General features: G+C 34.5%; 1 protein-coding gene across 1 annotated transcript in view; it reads right to left on the minus strand.

Annotated features, from left to right (window-relative positions):
* The window catches only part of LOC148939215 (tyrosine-protein phosphatase 10D-like), a 189273-nt gene that overhangs the window by 56836 nt on the left and 111289 nt on the right, over window positions 1–21148 (minus strand). The window contains exons 9-14 of the mRNA XM_089106813.1: window positions 14319–14413; window positions 11748–12039; window positions 7541–7678; window positions 4979–5084; window positions 3482–3645; window positions 1176–1321 (exon numbers count right to left, since the gene is read on the minus strand). Of these exons, the coding sequence (XP_088962939.1) occupies window positions 1176–1321; window positions 3482–3645; window positions 4979–5084; window positions 7541–7678; window positions 11748–12039; window positions 14319–14413 (941 nt within the window). The remainder of the gene's footprint in view (window positions 1–1175; window positions 1322–3481; window positions 3646–4978; window positions 5085–7540; window positions 7679–11747; window positions 12040–14318; window positions 14414–21148) is intronic.

Here is a 21148-nt window from a genome sequence, read left to right on the forward strand (position 1 = left end):
TTGGAGGTTATTAAGAAATGAGTTTTTTTTTCTGGTTTATATGTTGCGTTTAACTTAGTTTAACTTTTTTTCCTGTTGATAAAGGCTCCAGGACGGGGAACCGAAATATTCGGATTTTTATTATTTAAAGTTTGTTGCTGTTGTTTGTTCCACTGTTATATGTTCCTACTTTTATATGTTCTTTGTTCCCTCTCTGTTATATGTTCCATGTTCTCCGTTATATGTTCTATGTTCACTGTTATATGTTCCACTGTTATATTTATATTTAAACTATATCCGTTTTCTCTCTCTAAAATTCACGAGGGAGCATAACCAGCTTAATTAACCTGTTGATAGGAAAGCCAAATTTAGACTAATATGTTTTCCCTTGATTTTAATGTCACGCTTGCAATGCAGAAGCGAAGAATTTAAAAAGTCAAGAAGTCCGTTGGGAAATTTGTCTCAACACTAATTTGTCCCTAAGTAATACTACATATTTCAGGTTAGGTTAGGTTCGTTGTTTCCAGCAATCTTGACTAAGTCAAGAAGTCCGTTGGGAAATTTGTCTCAACACTAATTTGTCCCTAAGTAATACTACATATTTCATATAAACCGAATAAATAAACCTTGAACGCAACGAACGTATGGCCATTAGAAGAAAAAGAAGACGAATAATCCAAAGAATATTTCACATCAATACAGCAATGCATTTTCTGTACAATTTCGTCACAAATACAGTGAAAATTCATACTAAGAGCTATTTTTGGAGCTTTTCACGGAGAAGGCTCGCTTTGTGAGCCTAGAATCGGCCTCCCTGATGGAAAGGCACACATTTGAGTCATAGAAACTTATTTTCTTTGAAAGTCATATTTCAAGTCCTTGTCTTCAAAAAGGTGACTTGAAATGATTTTTAATCCTTAAAACTTGTGTCTGGTCCCACTCCAGTGTCGAAAAAGGAAAAATAGTTTTCAAAATACTTCCCAAGGACGCCTAATTTCGTGAAATATTCGTTGTGTTGTTCATCTTCTTCTTTTTCTTCATAATGGCCATACAGTCGTTGTTTTCAAAATGCACTCCTTTGGTTTTATCATTGTAGGCCAGTTTGGCTTTAGATCTTTTATTCGTTTTGGTATTTCTAAGCCAGATTCATCGTACAGATAGGAAGACTACTGAAAAATTATTTAATTTCAACTAACCTTAATTCTTCTATTGGGTGTGAACGCAGAATGTTTTTCATACCAGAACAGACGGTAGGTGTCAACCCGTCCAGCTGGTCGCATCCATTCCAGAGTTATATTTTCGGAATCCAAAATAGGTAGCAATCGAAGAATTGGATTTGGCTCTAAAATAAACCAAAGATAACGTGTTTTATATAATTCAAGTACCAAGGTCAGTGAAATGACATCTGATTGTTTGACATGGTTACGTAGAAACTTATATGGCCATGCTTAGAAAATTAAGCAAAACCAGGAATTCATTTTTTTAACAAAAAAGACAGGTACTGGTATGATATACCCCCTACATAATATTTTTCTAATATGTTTCTGTGACGCTCAATTCTAATAAAATGTACTAAAATTAAGATAAATTGTTACGCTCTAGAAACAAATTTGGGGTATATATTTGGACATTAAGGGGGGAGGGTATAAAGTACAACGGGTCTGCATGTCTGATTTGTTAGGTCAATTATTCTGCATATTTTGAGTAAGAATTGTTTTCTAATTTCACACAGTCCAAATACTTTACCCCACCCCCCAATGTGCAAATATATAGCCCAAATTATATGTTCTCCATCTATTCTGTCACTTCTCTTTGTCTTGTTTCACGCTAAGCTGAAAGAAACTAACGAAAAAAAAACAATTCTATAATGTGTCAATGAATGAACAACTTGAGCTGTAGGGGGTTTATCATACAAGTACCAAAAGACCTTCATATGAAGACATTGGCCTAAAAATTTCAGGTTTTTAAAACAAACAAAAGAAAAATTCTAAAAATTACGATTTTGGCACTGAGGGTGCGCAGACTTCAAACTAAAAGTACAAGAGATTACTTTATATGACAAGATCATTATATTTCATCATTTTTAAATATTTTGACAAGGAGAACCGAAATAATAAGCCCAAATTGGATTTTATTCCAAAGTGGAATATTTCTACTACTTCTAGTATATTTCAGAATATTTCCAGCGAGAGAAAATTTTGGATAGGAGCATATTGCATGAGACGCAGTACATAAAAGTTGCTTTCTGTGTGCATAATTACTGCAATGAAAAATTTTCAAATGAAGCAAGTTTCACAAAACCGTGTGAATTTGACGAAAAACAATATCCAAACTTGGATGTGTTTACACTAAGTCTAATTTTTTTTTCAAACTAATACTAGCTGGCATAGGTAAAGCCTCGCCAAGTGCGGCACATAAGCTATTCAGCGGGTGCGAAAGCAACACTTTGACTGCCTAATCATCAAAATTCAAACTCACTGCAGCACCGAGCCGCCTCAGCTGCACACGCTCCTATCCATCCCAATCTATTTAAAAATTCCAAAGAAATTCTTATATCCCTTAAATCTTTTCTTACGACATCCTCCCATTCCATTCTTGGACATCATTCCATCCCATGCTAGAATATAATTCTTAGAATGACAGCCTGTAAAACCTCTAGTTTAGGGTCTTAGACTACAAAAAATCAATTGGCTATCTCAGAATAGCACTTTCTTCCAGAAATTCTGGAAATTCTCCAGAATTGCAGGCCTATATCTCCAGAAAGACATTTCACGGTAGAAAACAGTACAGACACGGTCCGCTTCTTTTCATGAAAAGGGCGGAAAATATTTTTATTTCAGTTCATATATGATTTCAGTTATTATTTCAGTTCATATTTATTTCAGTTCATATATATATAGTTCATATATGGGCCCCTTAGAATATTTTGCGAATAATGGTTTGATATGAACACCCATAATAAGTAAACAAATAAATAAAAAAGCCAGAAAAACACACAACAAAAAGCCAGAAACAAAAGGAGATACACCAGCGCTAAAATGTTATTTTCTTTGTTACTCAAGGTGGGGTTCTATAAATCTCCAATTAAGGGTTTTCATTAATAATGATAATAATGAAATTATTTCTATTCAGACTTGACGTCATTTTTTAGGATTTTGGACCTTTTTACTACTGTTTAATTCAATCTGAGTGAAAATTACTATTTCCAAAAAAATATTACATAGGAAATACACGTAACCGAAAACGGTTCTCTTTAAAAATCCTTTTTTTGAGCTTCGGCTACGATAAGCCATGATTCACTCTTTACTAGGTTGCAGCTGATAAACTTTTTCAGAGCTTAAGCAACTGAAAAAAAAATTGAAACGACAGCCCCTACATGGATTTACATCTTTTATATTTTACATAAAAAATATGGCCCGTTGAAAAAAAAGAAGTAAAAATGGAACAAGTGAAGACCCCTTTCTCAAAAGGAAATTTTTGGTTTTGGATGAAAGCCACTTACTCAGGGTGTATTCCAAAATTTGAGGAGATGGACTTTCCACTAAGTAGCTCCGAGTGTTGACAGCAAATATATACCTCTCTCCTGGGGTCAAGTCATTCAATTCAATTGAATTGCTTATTGTTATTTCTTTCTTTACAGGTAATGAGCTTTCTGCTACATGATATCTATAATTGATTAATATCCAATCAATCAATTTATCAATAAAAAATGTGTAATAAAAGTACAGGATACAACAAGGCTCCAACATAATCGCAGAGAGACAACATTATAAAAGAGAGTAAAAGCAAAAAGACCAAAAACTGAAACACGAAGACAAAAAAAGGACAAAAAACAAGCTATAATAAACGGCAAACCTCCGAAAAATGTATTATTACAAATTTTTATTTTACTTAATTTATTAATTTTACTACTTTAATTGATTAAGAAATTAACTAGTTTAAATAATTAAAATAATTTGAATTAATTACTATTTTTTCAATTTCGTTAAAATTAAATTAATATTTTATTATTTTTATAAACAAAAAAAAAATATTAAATTTTCTATTAAAAGAAAACAAATATTGCCATTTATTCTACAACAGGGCTACGGAAGAAAATGGGCGAGCCAAATCAGGCGAGTGACATACTACTAAACAATGTTTAATATCGCCGTAATTTTTTTAATAGTATCCTTCTTTCTGAATAACAGCTGAATACCGTCTTTTAATACCGTCACATTTTCTTATATAAAATGATTGGGACAAATATTACACTCAACCTCAACTATAATAATAATAATTCATTTTTAACTCATTATAAACAAAAAAGTGGAAGGATGAATTACAAAAAGACAAGAGACGAAAATAAAACAAGAACAAAACAAAAGACCATGAAATGGCTAGAGAGACTTTGATCTTACTATTTTTAGTATTATTATATTTTCTAATATCATCCTGATGTTGCTTCTTATCTCAAGTAGTTTAAGAGTCATAGAGTATAGAAGGCGAGCCGAATCATGAAGGGTGTTTCAAACAATGTGACACGCAATTAAAGGGTTAAAACTTGCTATTAAATAAAAAGTAAGACAAGTTTCACTGTTATTTGAATTGCAAAGATGATAAGAAAAATGTATCAGGGACTACTGGAGTATATCTGAGGGCGTTAGGAACATCGCCATGGAGGTGAGAGAACTACAACAAAGTAATACTTTATGGGGTTAAAGGAGGGAGAAAAAGTGAAAGAGAGAAAGAAACAGAGAGAGAAAGATAGAAAAAAAGAGAGAAAGAAAGAGAAAGAGAGAAAGAAAAAGAGCGAAGAGAGAAAGAGAGAGAGAGAGAGAGAGAGAGAGAGAGAGACTGGGGAGCAGGCGGGGAGATAAAGAATGAAGTAGAACACTTCAGTGTTCAACAAAGAAATGAATGTTTTTCGTAATTGGTTTACATGCAAAAAAAATCTAGTTAAGAACATCTAAAAGATAGAAAAGGAAGTTCAAATGTATAAAAAGTTCCCTTCACTTACTTAATTATATAATTTGTAAACAGTGAAGCAGCAGGCGGGACCCAGGTAAGTGTCATGCTATTATTTGATGCTCGCTGTATCGTAACGTTTCGGGGAGGATTTGGGTCTAAAAAAGGAAAATAGCATTCAATAAATTCTAACAAAAACAATTTTCCTAACAAAATTGCAGTAATTATTATACTCATTTTTAATCAAATAATACTGATAGAAGTTGCATTTTCATCACTGCTATCCAGCCTGCTAACTTCCTTCTTCTTCTTCATCTTCCACTTTTCGTTCTCGACTTTTTGTTCTCTTTCCTAAGACACGCGACGAGATAAATCTCTAATTTATGTTTTGAAATGTTTAAGTAATTTAAGTTCAATCAAAAAACCAATTGAGGACAAAAAATGGAAGTGTTAGGTATCTCATTGAAGAAGTATTCTTTCGGGAAATCAAATCTTTGGTTTCCCAAAGCAACACAAAAGATTAGTTAAGAAGTGTTTTTCAAATACAATATCATCTTTTCTCGCTGTCCCCCTACTTAAGCTATTCTTCTTCAAATACCTTTTTTTCATATGATCAGAGGAGAAACACGAGCCCACATAACGAGGAGCATAGCCTAGAGCTAAAAAAAAACTCCAAGAAAAGGTTGCTTAAAGGGGAGGAGGGTCTTGTTAGGAAAATATTGATCCCGGGTTCACCCCCCTCCTAATTCTGCTTAGGTAAACATATAAATTGTTTTTTTTTCATGCTAAAAATATATATTTCCAATTTGTTTTTTTAAATTTCTAGGAAATCATGCATTAGCGGTCTACCTCAAAGGAGCAAGTCAAACCATTAAACTTACATTATACTTGCTTTTTTTGTTCTTGCAAAAAGCTGGCAAAAAATTAACAAAAACTAATTAAAAGATAAACAAAAGAATATAGCCAATACAAATTTCGTGCTAATCAGCGTTATTTCTTTCTCAAACAATATGCGGATCTAATTTCTATCATGTATGCACCAAGTGTTTAATTTATCCGAGATAATTTTTGTATATATGTCTGTAAAAACCAATTATATAATTTATATAGTCTTTGTAAATACTTTATTATTTGGAAATATGGAATCACGCAAAATTTGAAATCACATTAATAGATTTCTTTTCAAAATCCAGGGAGGAGTGCAATCCCCATCGACTTCACCTGGCTACACTAGTTGGATATTGAAACCAGCAATTAAAAAAGTTTCACAAAGATGTACAAAAATGTACAACACGCTGTGGAGGAATAGAAAATAAGAAAAAAAAACATAAAACATAAACTATCAGCAGTAAGAAAAAGAGAAGCGATTATCAAAATAGAAAAAAAGAAACTCATTCGAAGTAAATTAGAAAGACGACTTTCTTATCACAACTTCTGCAATATCCCTAAATTTCAATGGGGCATCCCTAAAGAGAAACTGATTTACAACTTTAGTATTAAGAGGATTCAATGCCATAAAAAACCCCACTATCTCGTCCTTTATAAGCTTTTTAGTTTCTGTGACCAAACTATTTAGAATTGAATGGACAGTTTTGCCATAATTCGTAGAGCTCGGATAAGAGATCCGAATGTACGACAGAAAAGTAAAATCTGACACCTGCTTTCACGAAAACCTTAGAAAAACCGTCTTACGTCTCTTTGGTACTACTCTCTTTGATTGAAAACCCTGCCGACATAGGGGACGCAGAAATTCATCGTCTTTTCAGTAAAATATCACAGTAAAACAAAAGATTCTCAATAGCTCTCGATAGTGGTTAGTCCCCTGGGAGGATTTAATGATAAGCCCTTCGTCTTTGAGATAGCCAGCCGACGCCGAGGCTCAAAATTTTTTTTAAGGCATCGAATATATCGACGTGGTAAACCCATGGAAAACTGTAACATTCGAAATATCCTCAACGGAGACATTTGAGGTGTGTTTGGGTTTGGTGTGAGGTGTTTGGGAGGGAATATTTTAAAAAACAAACAAAAAGATGGTTTACGGAGGGCGAACAAAAGCTAGTCAAGAGCACGCCGAGACCCAGTTTATTGAATCTTCCCCAATTAGCAGAGGTTTTAACATATGAAATTCTTAGACTTCGTATTGCGTTACCGGTTGGATCAGAGCACGTCGAAGAAAGAAATTCGAAAAGAAATAGTAATCCATTTCAGCTTTTCAGCAGAAATAAGAGTATAAGAATCCAAAACCACTGGACAAGATTTCCAATTTGTTTTTTAAATTTCTAGGAAACCATGTATTAGCGATCTACCTCAAAGGAGCAAGTCGAATCATTAAACTTACATTATACCTGCTTTTTTTGTTCTTGCAAAAAGCTGGCAAAAAATTTAATTAGCGCAGGGCAAGGTAAAAAAAAAGAAAAGAAAAAAAAGGCAGAACTCTTGCCCTGACTAGCATCTGTGACAACCAAACTTACTGAAGCTAGAAAGGACTTCATGCCACCTGACAGAATATCCTTCAGGTCTAGAAGCGTCCCCGAGTCCTCTCCACTAAATATCGTAAGAGCTTGCCATAGTGTTTTGATCTTATATTAATAAATATATATAAATATATACTTACAGACAGCTTGAAAATAAACATGCGGCTCGCTCCATAAGCCATGACTAATTGCAAACACTTTGATATCATAACCAGCCCCGGGAAAAAGTGACTGGAGGGCTATACGAGGCATATCCACATGGATTGTAACCATCTCACCTATGAAAGAAAAAATAGACGTAAAAAATTCAGTCGAAAATTTTTAAGTAAATGCGGTTCGGGGACGAAGAAAATAGTACGAAATATATCACACAAAACAAAAGTCGTTGCAAAATATACAGGGTGTCAAGCAAGGCCGTACCCAGAGGGAGGGGGGCGTTAGGGGGGTTTGAATCCCCACCAAATGTTTGTCTGACTCGTAAAAACGTAACAAAAATGGATATAAACAAATTTTGTATGCGTTTTTCGCGTTTTTTTGTGTAACCCCCCCCCCCCGATGATTTTTTTAGTAAAACCCCCTCCGAGAAAAAACCTGGGTACGGCCTTGGTGTCAAGGGCAAAAACTGAAATGACAAAAAACGAGATCTTGTAGAGCAAATGGTAAAAAAAAAAAAAAAAAAAAAAAAAAAAAAAAAAAAAAAAAAAAACAACGAAAGACTAGTACTTAATCTTCTGTACAGCAAGAACGAGACTTGCGTGAAGGAACACGTACAGGAAACCTATGGAGGAATTGAAAAACGTTTAGAGGTATGAGGCAAAATGTTGTGTACACCACCAACAGAAAGTATACTACCCCTTAGTTGAGAGAGGGGGTTAAAGAAATATGGGAGGAGGAGGGATGGAAGGTAGGAAGTGAGAGAGAAGATGAAGTACGACAGAAACAGAAGGTTTATTTGAATAAATCTTGTGACCCAAAATTTTCTCGTTTTTACTTGCTGAAATTTCATACATAAGAACCAATCACGTTTTCAACTACATACATTTATCGTGTAGAACAGATTCATTGGTTCTCCAGAAATAAGGTAGTGTGTGATTGGCTTGCGAAATTACGCCACACAATAAACCAATAGAATTAAACTACATTTTTAGCAAGGAGGTTTGGGACAATAACCTGTCTTTTTCTTTTTGGAAGGTTTTGTTGTTGAAAAATACTGTTGGAATTGAGAATAAGTTATTACAAATAATAGGAAAACGAGAATAGGTCAGGGGTAAAGTCAAACTTTTTTTTAAATTTCGTGTGTTCTAACCAGCTAGATAATGCTAGATAAATCTAACAGCTAGATAATGCTCTCGTTGTTCATTTCTCATGCAAAGATTCGTTTTAATTACTTTCAGCAAAACTGAAAATTTTATATTTTATAAAACCTGACTTTTTCATGCAACTATATATTTGTTCAAGCTAAAAACTTAAAAACACATACATTTCACAAAATCAAAATTATTTTTTGCTTTTTACGACGAAGGGAATTAAATAAAGTAATAATATAAGTTAGATAAAATTGTTACATGAAGATACAGACACCAGAAGATACAGCCTTGGTTTCCTGGAAGAAACCCATGCCTAAGATAGATTGTTTAAATATTGTTGGAATTGGGAATAAGCTAGGAGAAACTATCCGGGGGATTTCCCACAGGGGGGGGGGTAATTTTCCACGAGAGGAATTTGTCGGAGGGAGAGTGGTCCAAACCCTGTGTGTATAATATTTAAATGCGGTTTTTGATGCGACGTAGTCTCCCGATTCATTCCTGTTCCCGATTCACATAGTCATATTCCCTGCTATTCCCGATTCACATAGTCGTATTCCTTGTTATTCCCGATTCACATAGTCATATTCCCTGTTATTCCCGATTCACATAGTCATATTCCCTGTTATTCCCGATTCACATAGTCATATTCCCTGCTATTCCCGATTCACAGTCATAGTCCCTGTTATTCCCGATTCACAGTCTTATTCCCTGCTAATCCCGATTCACATAGTCATATTCCTTGCTAATCCCGATTCACATAGTCATATTCCCTGCTATTCCCGATTCACATAGTCATATTCCCTGTTAATCCCGATTCACATAGTCATAGTCATCATGGTCACATAGTCGCATAGTCACATAATCATCATAGTCACACTTGTCAATAGAAAAGTCAAGATTTAAGATTAACACGAGTTTAACGTTTAATTAAATGACAAAAAAAAATTTTTTTAAAGCATATATGAACAATTTTGTTCCCAACTATCTCTACTAATACTAAGTCCTGGTATTTTTGAAAATAGCTTACAGATAGAAAACGGCTATTGCAAGCTCTCGTCTTTTCTATTTTCAATAAACTATGCCTATATTCTACACTCTGATTAGTCAATCACAAATTTATCCTTGAAAGCTGAACAGTGTTCAACTCAATAGATTAAAACGGAATCCATAATTCGCGTAATAGTCAGGCTTCAATTTTATTTTATCGGCAAGTAAGACAATAATATGGGCATGGCTTTAGCTTCACTCGAATTCAAATCCTGAATCAAGACTCTGATTAACATTTTCATCATTTTTTAAAGAAATTAATATTTCCGTGCAGTATTTGATGCGGCGTGGTATTTTTTAGTTTCACTCGAGTGAAAATCGAATTAAGACTCAAGTTATCATGATCAACACTCGAATTAGCATTTTCATATTCGGTAATCTAGGCTAAAAACATGAGTTGTCATAAATCTATAATTCATATCGGAATCCCGCTTTCTAGGGCTATTCAATTCAATTCAATTTATTGAAACAAAAACAAGATGAAACATAACACCAATAATAATATGGATCCTGGAAGCGAACTTGTTGAGGACCATAACAACAAAAACTATAACGAGAGAAAGGTTGAGATGGCTAGGGCACGTTCAGCGGATGAAGGATGACAGATTGCCGAAGATTGTCCTTTTCGGCCAACCGTCTAGGGCTAAACGGAAAGCAGGTCGTCCGCGGTTCGGGTGGGAGGATCTCATAAAGAAAGATTTAAGGGAAATGGGAAATTCCTGGGAGGGGGTAAAGAAAGAGGCTTTGAATAGATTGGGACGGAGGAGGAGCGTGCGTAGCTATGTTGGCCTCAGGTGGCTTGCTGCTGCAGTAAGTTGTTAGTAGTAGTAGTAGTATCTTTGGTATCTTCATGTATCTTTGATGCCGTCATGAAATAGTACCTTCAAATTGCTTTAAATAATTCATAACCGATCTGGAAGATTTCTAGAATTGAGTACATTAACCAGGTATACGGCCGCCATTGGTAAACTTATTATTCGACTTGGTTTCTGTTGGCTAAAATTAGTAGGCTATTGCGTTATCCTAATATTTTATTTATGACTTTCATATTACTTACCATAAAATTTTATGGTTATGACTTACCTTTTTACGGTTTTATGGTTTTACTATACAATTTTAGGCTATGACTTACCATATGATTTTTATCAATTTGGCTAATTACCTGCACAAAGGGAAAGTATTTCAGCAGTGGGAAACATCGAGAGATGGTGCAGCACAATTAATTTTAATACAAGGCTTCTCAACCAAGGCTCCCTGGACCTCGCAAGCTCTGTCGAACTTCACAAGAGGTTCCACGAAATAGAGTGACATAAACTACTCAAATATTTACCATTTGAATTATGAAATCAAAATATAAAAGAGATAAAGTACATATTAGGCCAGGGTCCGACTTACAGACACTATTTCAAACCGTAAGCTCTACGAAAAATGGGTTTTTACCGCACTTTTTGGGAGTATCATCAAGAAAAGATAGAGATTGCTAGAGCAAACTCTGTGTATGAACGATGAGAGATTACCAAAGATTGTCCTTTTTGGCCAACCGTCTAGGGCTAAACGGAAAGGAGGTCGTCCGTGGCTGGGGTGGAAGGATGTCATAAAGAAAGATTTAAAGGAAATGGGAACTTCCCATTTCCTTCCTCTTCCCAAGAGCTTCCCCTTCCCAAGAAGGAGGCTTTGAATAGATTGGGATGGAGGAGAACCATGTGTAGCAGTCTTGCCTTCAGGCAGCTTGGTGATTCAGTGAGTTGTTAGTAGTAGTAGTAGTTCTGACACGTGTAACTTAATATAATGGTTACAAAGGAATAAAAAGGTGCAGAAGCATTTTTGTAATTGTAAGTTCAATTGCAAATTAATTAAACGGCAATATAAACAAACAGAAAAATAACTAAAACGTAATTGCTAAGTAGGTAAGTAAAAAATAACTAATAAAAAGTAAGACAGGAATTGGTATAAATAGATAAATGACAAACAAGAAAGATGAAGGAAGTATTACCAGTATCATTTCTACTATAGACAACTGCAAATTCATCTTGCTTCGAATTTACATCCGACTTCCAAGATATATTCATTCCTCCAATAATAGGCGTGGAAGCTTCAATGATAGGGGGTGATGGACGGGTTGCTTGGAATAAACTTCTTTCTTCTGACTCCATTCCATTACTAACTGCTGTTACTGATATGGAATAATTTCGACCAGGAAGTAGAGTGTCTAGAAGGATCTGGCTTTCAAATACATTGTATGTCGAAGAATCTCCGCTAGGCGTCTCTAATTCCTCATAGGACACCTTAAACAAAAATAGAGTTTTAGAATGAAAACTAAGCTTTGTCAAATATATGGGTTAATTTCGTCCTCTTCTACTAAGCTGCATACCTGTCCAAGAGGTAGATTTCACCTCGCCCCTGATTCGTCTCAAGAATCCCCCCTGGAAAATTTAAAAACTGCTGCTTAAAATTAAATTCCTTCCCCTCCCCTCCCCCTCTCCGGGGAAAAATTATTTGATATTACATACACGCCGTCATGGATTGAACCAGTGTCGATTTATGTGCTAGAGCGTATTAAGAAATTGGTGAACGCCTGAAATCACCCTGTCCAGGGGGAGATGGAATTTGGAATGATATATAGATAAGACTCATTCATTGCAAAAAGCCTGAGGGCCATAGAAACACAAAATACAAATTTAGATAGTACAAACTGAGAGATTAAAAATATTATAAAAAGATATATGTGTGTCGTTCGATGAATCCCCTGTTTCTAAACCTTTTAAGCAGTTCAATTACAACAGTGATCTTGAAATTTTTGTCCGATGCCACGAGAGCCTGCCTTTTTTCCTATACCCTTTCCTTTTTCCTTTTCCTTTCCTTGCCCTTTTTCTTGTTCGATGCTTTGTCTGAAAAATAATCTAGAGGAAGGGCCGCATAATCAGCTGAACAAAGAAAACGGGAAAATTCGAACAAAGATATTTAGAGGACCTAAACTTACAAACCCGCAACATTTGATATAACACATTACTAATATTCCCAAAGGTTCCATTTGGGAACCTTTGGGAAGGTTCTCTTGTACCACTCTCCCATCTTGTACCACTCAAAGGTTTGAGCGTTTGAAATAGAAAGTGGTGCACAAGTACTTTCCAGCGTCGAGATGACGCGAAGAAAAAGACGCATATATATATGTTTCACTAAACAGAAAACAGTAGTAGTGTTACCCCAAAAAAAATGTTCCCAAATTTCACGACTTTTTTTTACAAGGGAAAAGGACCCGAATAATGTCGGTACTTAACAGCGGCGAAATGTTCAAAAAAGGCATTTAAGACCAATAGCCATGAATTGCCAGAATCGCTGGCTTTCCCTGGAGGCTACAGATTTCCACGTGAATTGTTAGAAAATGGAAATGCATACTGAATTGTGAGACAATAAAGCGATGTTTTAAGCATTTTCTTTCTGAACTTGGAATTTTAGGCCTTTTTATGGTAAATTATGATATAAATAACATTTTGAACGTGATTTTTTTAAAATACTCAATTTAGTTGAAGGCGTTTATAGTTTTAAGATGTGTTATGTAAACAAAACATTTTATTAAAAATATGATCACGAAAAATTGAATTTGTGCAATTCCGATGCCGTCTGGATTAAACTTAAGCAATCCCGAAAGTTCGGAATATAAAATTCGGCATAAAGTTGGAAACCTAAAAATCAGATAATAACTGATATTTCACATACCTTCTTAGTAGACAAGAATCAAGAGATGTTTTGGCTATTTTGTTTTCATAACAAGAAACTAACTACCAGCTAGCAAACTTTAAAACAAAAACCAACATATATTTCAGCAAATTCTGATGAAACAACAGGCAACAGGTTGCTTCGACGCGTTCACGCAATTCGACGCGACAAGCGAATCACATAGCACGCATGTACGAAAAAGGCGTGGAATGACCTGGTACGGACCCCAAAGTTTGGCTAAAAAATAGAAATCCAAGCAAAATGAGGGAGGGAAAGAAGTGAAAACCAACATGTAGCCAAGTAGTAACAAAAGAGCAGAAGAGCGAAGCGGAAAATCCCAGAAGGGGAGAAAAGCTTAGATCTATACTTGCTAGGATTTTACTTTATTTTTGCTGCAAAATATAACTACAAACATACCAAGATAGTACTGTCTCATCTGGAATAAACCATAAACTTATTGTATATTCAAAATAAAGTATATTTTTCAGATATTTTTCTGTTCTAAAAAAATGTTCTTATTTTTTCGACCTGGTCTTATTGGCAAACAGGGCTGCTCCGGCCACTCAGGTGCCCCTTACGCCCTAGTTGATTGCCTGTATGGTAGAATCAACCCTAACTCCTTCCCCCATGAAAAAATCCTAAGGGTGTGCCAGGTTCGGTAGCCACATATTACAACCAGGAAACTACAAAATGTTGGCTCCTTTTTCAATTAATAACAGGAATTTCTGTTGTTTTTCCCTCAATAGGAGAGGTAATGAAACCAAATATAGAGGGAGGAAGATTCTACCGGACCTGTTCGAGACTCTATTTCTTAAAGTCCAATTAATAGTCATACAAAATTACTTACTTTAAAGCTTTCCTGAAAACTAGTGGGATCCGGCCTCCACGATATCATTAGATCGTCAGCTTCTGAGGTGTTGAGATTCAGCACAGGCTGAGGTCCTAAGATAGAACAAAAAAAATAATATGAAAAAAACATAAACAGACTTTAAACAATTTTAATTTTTTTTTAAAGAATGAATATGGGACGACGTCGACAGTCGTCCCTGAATAGATATAAAATATATCTTAATTAAGGCTTTTTTTTACGTTTCAGTTTATTTGGAGAGTTTTTTTTGTAAAGTTCTTTTTATTTTTGTATGAATTTTCCGAATAGAAAAGGAAATTTTTTCAAGGTACACGGTTTCATGCATTCTTTTCCTAACATTTTTATAACATTCTTTACATGCTTTCAGACATTCATACGTTCTTTCAATCGTACATTCATTTTCATTCATTCATACATTCTTTACTTCATTTCATTTATACATTATATATTACATACATTTATACTTTCCTACTTTCATAACATTCTTTACATGCTTTTATACATTCTTTTCCTACTGTTCCAAATCATGATTTCATACTTATTTCTGAAGTAGTTATCCTCGAAGATACGATCCTCTAAACCAGTAGTTCCCAACGATTTTGGGCCATGCCCAACCTAGGAATTTCTTAAAATTTAATGCCCCTCGTGGCATCAACATTTTTTACTCAAAACTTTACATGTATTCACCCCAGGAAGCTTAAAAGATCACTAACTTGGTATTTTTATCGGGTCGTCTTCCAGGCATATTTTATGCTAATGAAATTATTGTCTGTACAAAACATATTTTATACAATGCATGACGTTTTTGAAATACTATCATATATTTTTTCCTCTTTAAATGCATATTAATGTGGTGTCAGTCAAATGATTTTTTTTTTAAATTAACCTCTTAAGTAGAGTCTTCCAAAGGGTGCACGCCCTACCCATGACCCAACAAAATATTACCATGCCTACTAGTGAGCCTACTGATGAGCCTACAGCCTACTGGTGAGACCTGTACCTCAAGCTGGGAATCACGGCTCTAAACCAACATAGTAACTTTGGTTTAAGAGGCATAAATTATTTACGTACTCTATGATCTTGTATAATTTTACAGTTTTTTAAAGTCGAAATTAAAGATGGACCCTCATGGAGGACCCTAAAGGTGGCTTCTTATGGAGCAAAACAACTTCAAAAATAATTTATGTAGGGAAATTCAAAGAACCAAGCACATTTTTGTAAGTAAAAAAAAAATTATTAAAATTCAGGAGTTGCATGTTGTGATCTGGATATGGCACTGTGGGCATTATGATCCCTATTTAATGTCCACAAAATTTTAATTTGGGCCTTGTTCAACAATTCATTGAGATTCATTTTTGAGCTACACTCGAGATATCAACCTATCAGCTGACAGATGACAAATAAACAGCGGTTAGTTTCGCAGAGGATCGGAAGTTTCCCGATTCGATTTTGGCACCTGAAAGTGACCACTTCGGTTGGAAAAAAATTGGCAGCCCTGGCGAGAACGCGTTTGGGCTGCAATAATTTGACACTTGATGACTTTTATGAAGATATGGTTATTTAGTCAACCATTATTTATTAGTAGGTCAAACTCGTACATTTTTTTTTCTTTTTTTTCAGGAGTGTCATTTTATTTACAGACACATTTACAAAAATAAAAACAAGAGAACTTCATAATTAAAAAAAATGAGCGTGTGATAATCAGCTCATGCTTTGTTAATATGGTCCAAAACTGTCTTCCCAATTTCAGGACTTCGGCTTGTTTTCAGGGGCACTAATAAGGAGGTAAAGGTCAAATATATATATATATATATATATATATATATATATATATATATATATATATATATATATATATATATATATATATATATATATATATATATATATATCCTTATATATATTGCGCTTGTCTCTTGAACATAATTTGCTTTGAAACTCGGGCCGGGATGAAATTATAGTAGGAAGCGGAGTTGAATCATTTATGTTTTAAAGCATCACTAGGTATTTTCAGATATTTATAATCTTAGTTTTATTTTAACATATTTATAATTTTAGTTTTACTCACCTTTTGGAACTGTTTTACTCAAGTTTAGATTTTTCATAAATATTTCTTTGATTCAGGTTTTAATGAAATTTTGAAAAAAAAAAAAAAAAAAAAAAAAAAAAAAAAAAACAACCTGTGATTCAAGCCTACCAAATTTAGATTTCTATTTGGAGAAAACACAGTTTCACTTTATATTAGATGAAAAATTTCTTGTCACCATTCAAATTTTTTTTTTCAATGTCTTGTGTCAAACAGGGAATCGCTGTGTATCATTTTTAACCTTTTCAGCTACATGAAACCTTCGACAATACGTCTGGTTTTGAGTTCGTAGTAGTGAAGGTCAGGCTACAATTATAGTAAATTTATTCTGGGATGCTTTAATTCAATACTACTTCAGTGTCTACTGTCTTCTGTCTTCTGTAAGTATTGGTTCGCGGTTCCCATGAGGTTTATTTTTTATCTATTTATATGATTGCATTTTTCTTCTTTTCTTTTTTAAATATATATGTAGGAAGTGAGTAAAATATTGAGTCCTGCCACAAACAAATCTGTATAAATTTTCACGTGGTAGGTATGTTTGATATGATTTTTTTTGTGAATATTGGTCTTTAATAAAAATGAATTTCTCTTTCTAAAAAAAAAAATAAAAAAATAATGGTTTGATATTGTGTTCACTGACCACGACTGTCAAATTTATAACCAAAATATTCGAATTAGTTTACAGCAATAGACATCAAAATACACGAGAGGAAACAATCAAAATAGATTTCATAAAAAATCCAAAACAGTATAATCACAGTACTCGCAAAAACAGTTTTTACTTTTTCTCTCCCCCCCCCAAAAAAAAAGGATTAATTTCTTTATATTGTTTAATTTCAAAGTTTTTGATAAAAAACACAATGAGCCAAGAAAAACATTAAATTGCTTGTACTCCGCGCCAAGGATTTTTTTACACCTCTGAATTACACGCGATCTATACCACGTCAGTAAAAACCAGAGGGGGATTTCGGTCAGGGATATTCCCGCTTAGAATTATCTGAAGGACCCCTTTTCCCTCGCTCTGAAAAGATTAAAATGTTGCCCAAAAAATTAACTTTTTATACACTGAACTCCCCCCCCCAACTAAGGAACAATTGGAGATGTGTCTATCTATCAGTCATATACGCAGGGCCCATATGCCCCCCTGGCAAGGTGCGTGCAAATATGAAAAAGGCAAAACAAGGCAAATTATACACAAAGTACATAAATTATGGGAAAACTAATAAAACTCTTGAAATTTAGACCTAGCCCAACCTCCTACTGCGTTTGCGCCTTGAAATCACCACCATAGGTTGTTATTTTCCCTGCTGCTGTCCTGACTTGACATAGTGTCCTGGTATAAAACAAATTAGTTTCCGTTTAACATTTTCCGAATGGAGTCAGACTCCCTTCATAACAAATGTACTAATACTCCGACTCCACGGCCCTGTTTTAAAACTTCATTTAACTAGATTTTATAATTATAACCGATTCCAGCTCCGACTTAAAACATTTTCAATATACCGACTCTAACTCCCTTCAGCAAAAATTTACTAAAATTCCGACCCTACAGCCCTGTTTTAAAGCTTCACTTAGCTAGATTTTATAATTACAGCTGACTCCAATTTCGACTTAAAACATTTTCAATATACCGACTCCGAATCCCCGCAGCAAAAATTTACTAAAACTGCGGTTCTACAGCCCTGTTTTAAAGCTTCACTTAACTAGATTTTATAATTATAACTGACTCCAACTCCGAATTAAAACATTTTCAATATACCGACTCCGACTCCCTTCAGCAAAAAAATTATTAAAAGTACGACTCTACAGCCTTATTTTAAAGCTTCACTTAACTAGATTTTATATTTCTAACTGACTCGAACTCCGACTTATAACATTTTCAATATACCGACTCCGACTCTCTTAGGCGAAAATTTATTAAAACTCCGACTCTACAGACCTGTTTTAAAGCTTCACTTAACTAGATTTTATAATTATAACTGACTCCAACTCCGACTTAAAACATTTTCAATATACCAACTCCAACTCCCTTCAGCAAAAATTTACTAAAACTACGACTCTACAGCCCTGTTTTAAAGCTTCATTTAACTAGATTTTATAATTATAACCTACTCCAACTCCGCCTTAAAACATTTTCAATATACCGACTCCCTTCAGCAAAAATTTACTAAAGCTCCGACTCTACAGCCCTGTTTAAAAGCTTCACTTAACTAGATTTTATAATTCTAACTGACTCCAATTCCGACTCCAGACATTTTCAATATACCGACTCCAACTCCAGTTCCGACTCCATTCAGCAAAAATTTACTAAAACTTCATTTAACCTGTTAAATACAAACTGCAACTGTTGTAAACATATTCTTTGCAACTTGATGTCTTCTGATCGTGAACAGCCACATTACGGGAGCGGCATCTTCATATACAGGTTATTAAAATGTCAATTTGAGCTAATAGAAACTGACAGAAACAGAACGTTAGTAAATATCATTTAGCCAAATAAGATTTATAATCATTTAATATATTTGACATGAAGATCTTTGGCTCCGATTCTGAAAAGCTAATTGAGTATCCCTTCGTAGAAATGCTGTAAAACAATCGGCGCCACTCTATAGGACCGCAGCGATTTGACATTTTACAGGTCAAAGGGAAGAGTCATGATCATCAGTAACATAGCCAGGAAGACGGTTGGGGGGGGGGGGGTATCCCTAGGAGTCTGTTGGTACTTGTGCGTAATGGAGATCGTAAAAATAGCAAAATATTGGGAAGAGGGGGGGAGTTGAAAAGCTAATTGAGTACCTCTTCGTAGAAATGCTGTAAAACTGTCGGCGCCACTCTATAGGAACGCAGCGATTTGACATTTTACAGATCAAAGAGAAGAGTCGTAATTATCGGTAACATAGCAAGAAAGAAGGTTTGGGGCGGGGAGGGTATCCCCAGGAATATGTGGGTACTTGTGTGTATTGGAGGCCATAAAAATAGCAAAAAAGGGTAAGTCCCAGAAAATAGAAAAACTTTCGGTAAATCTAAAAGATCTTATGTTGATGAGCGATTTTTTTTTCAGGATTTTCTCGTATTCTGTGTTTCATCATTCAAGCTAGTTTCACAAAACACGTAAAAACGCAAGTAAAGAAACTACCACTTAACGACAGAACTTGGGCCAAAACCCTTTTCTCGACTAATTTATATCGCTCCTATAAAATAAAAAAAAATTATCTTATTTCAATAGCATAAGGTACAACATTATAGCGTTATGGGACATTACATTCTTATGAATTTTGGGCCACACTATAGTGGGAAACTAGATAACCATTCTTCGACGCATGGCTGAACCTTTGGCTCAGCGATTCCCCCAATAATATTTTGTGTGAGGTCACTAGTGGCTCAAAAATGTGTCCTATAGGTAATGGGTACTTTGTACCGTATGTATGTATTTACACGCACTGGAACTACTGGAGTAAGGAATTGGAGGAAGGGGGGTAAACCATATTCACAACTTATATTTCCCCCCTGGAATTGTTTATAGTTTGAAAGTCATGCGTATTTTTGCTGCTTTGATATCATTACATTACACCTATAAATGAGGTTAATTTTAAAACCTGCCGCATACACTAGTCAAGGAATGATTCCAAATATGTAAATGTTGCTCATCTACCTCTTTCAGAAATGATTTTTTTAGGTTGAGGTGGATATTGAGGGGGTGAAATTCGTGTTTTCATATATAGGCGTACAACAACAAAATTGATGTCTAGAATAGGGTATTAGATCATGGCGATTATAAAAATCACCTTTATTTGAAGATAAAACTAAAAATTAGGTTTTTCGAGGTTGAGATTGATTTTGAGGAGGTGAAATTCGTGCTTCCACGTAAAGGCATATAAAAACAAAATTGATGTCTAGAATAGGGTATTAGACCATGGCGATTATAAAAATCACCTTTATTTGAAGATAAAGCTAAAAATTAGGTTTTTTGAGGTTGAGTTTGATTTTGAGGGGGTGAAATTCTTGCTTCCATGTAAAGGCGTACATTAGCAAAATTGATGTCTAGAATAAGGTATCAGATCACGGTGATTATAAAAATCACCTTTATTTGGAGATAAAACTATAAATTAGGTTTTTTGAGGTTGAGTTTGATTTTGAGGGGGTGAAATTCGTGCTTCCATGTAAAGGCATACAACAGCAAAATTGATGTCTAGAATAGGGTATTAGATCATGGCGATTATAAAAATCACCTTTATTTGAAGATAAAACTAAAAATTACGTTTTTCGAGGTTGAGGTTGATTTTAAGGAGGTGAAATTCGTGCTTCCACGTAAAGGCGTACAACAGCAAAATTGATGTCTAGAATAGGGTATTAGACCATGGCGATTATAAAAATCACCTTTATTTGAAGATAAAGCTAAAAATTAGGTTTTTTGAGGTTGAGGTTGACTTTGAGGGGGTGAAATTCTTTTTTTCATATATAGGCGTACAACAACAAAATTGATGTCTAGAATAGGGTATTAGATCATGGCAATTATAAAAATCACCTTTATTTGAAAATAAAACTAAAAATTAGATTTTTTGAGGTTGAGGTTGATTTTGAGGGGGTGAAATTCTTGTTTTCATATATAGGCGTACAACAACAAAATTGATGTCTGGAATAGGGTAATAGATCATGGCGATTATGAAAATCACCTTTATTTGAAAATAAACTAAAAATTAGGTTTTTTGAGGTTGAGGTTAAT

Source organism: Artemia sp. Qi Xiang Cuo, chromosome 21 (assembly GCF_049724085.1).
Source record: "Artemia sp. Qi Xiang Cuo chromosome 21, ASM4972408v1, whole genome shotgun sequence".
Taxonomy (NCBI): Eukaryota; Metazoa; Arthropoda; class Branchiopoda; order Anostraca; family Artemiidae; genus Artemia; species Artemia sp. Qi Xiang Cuo.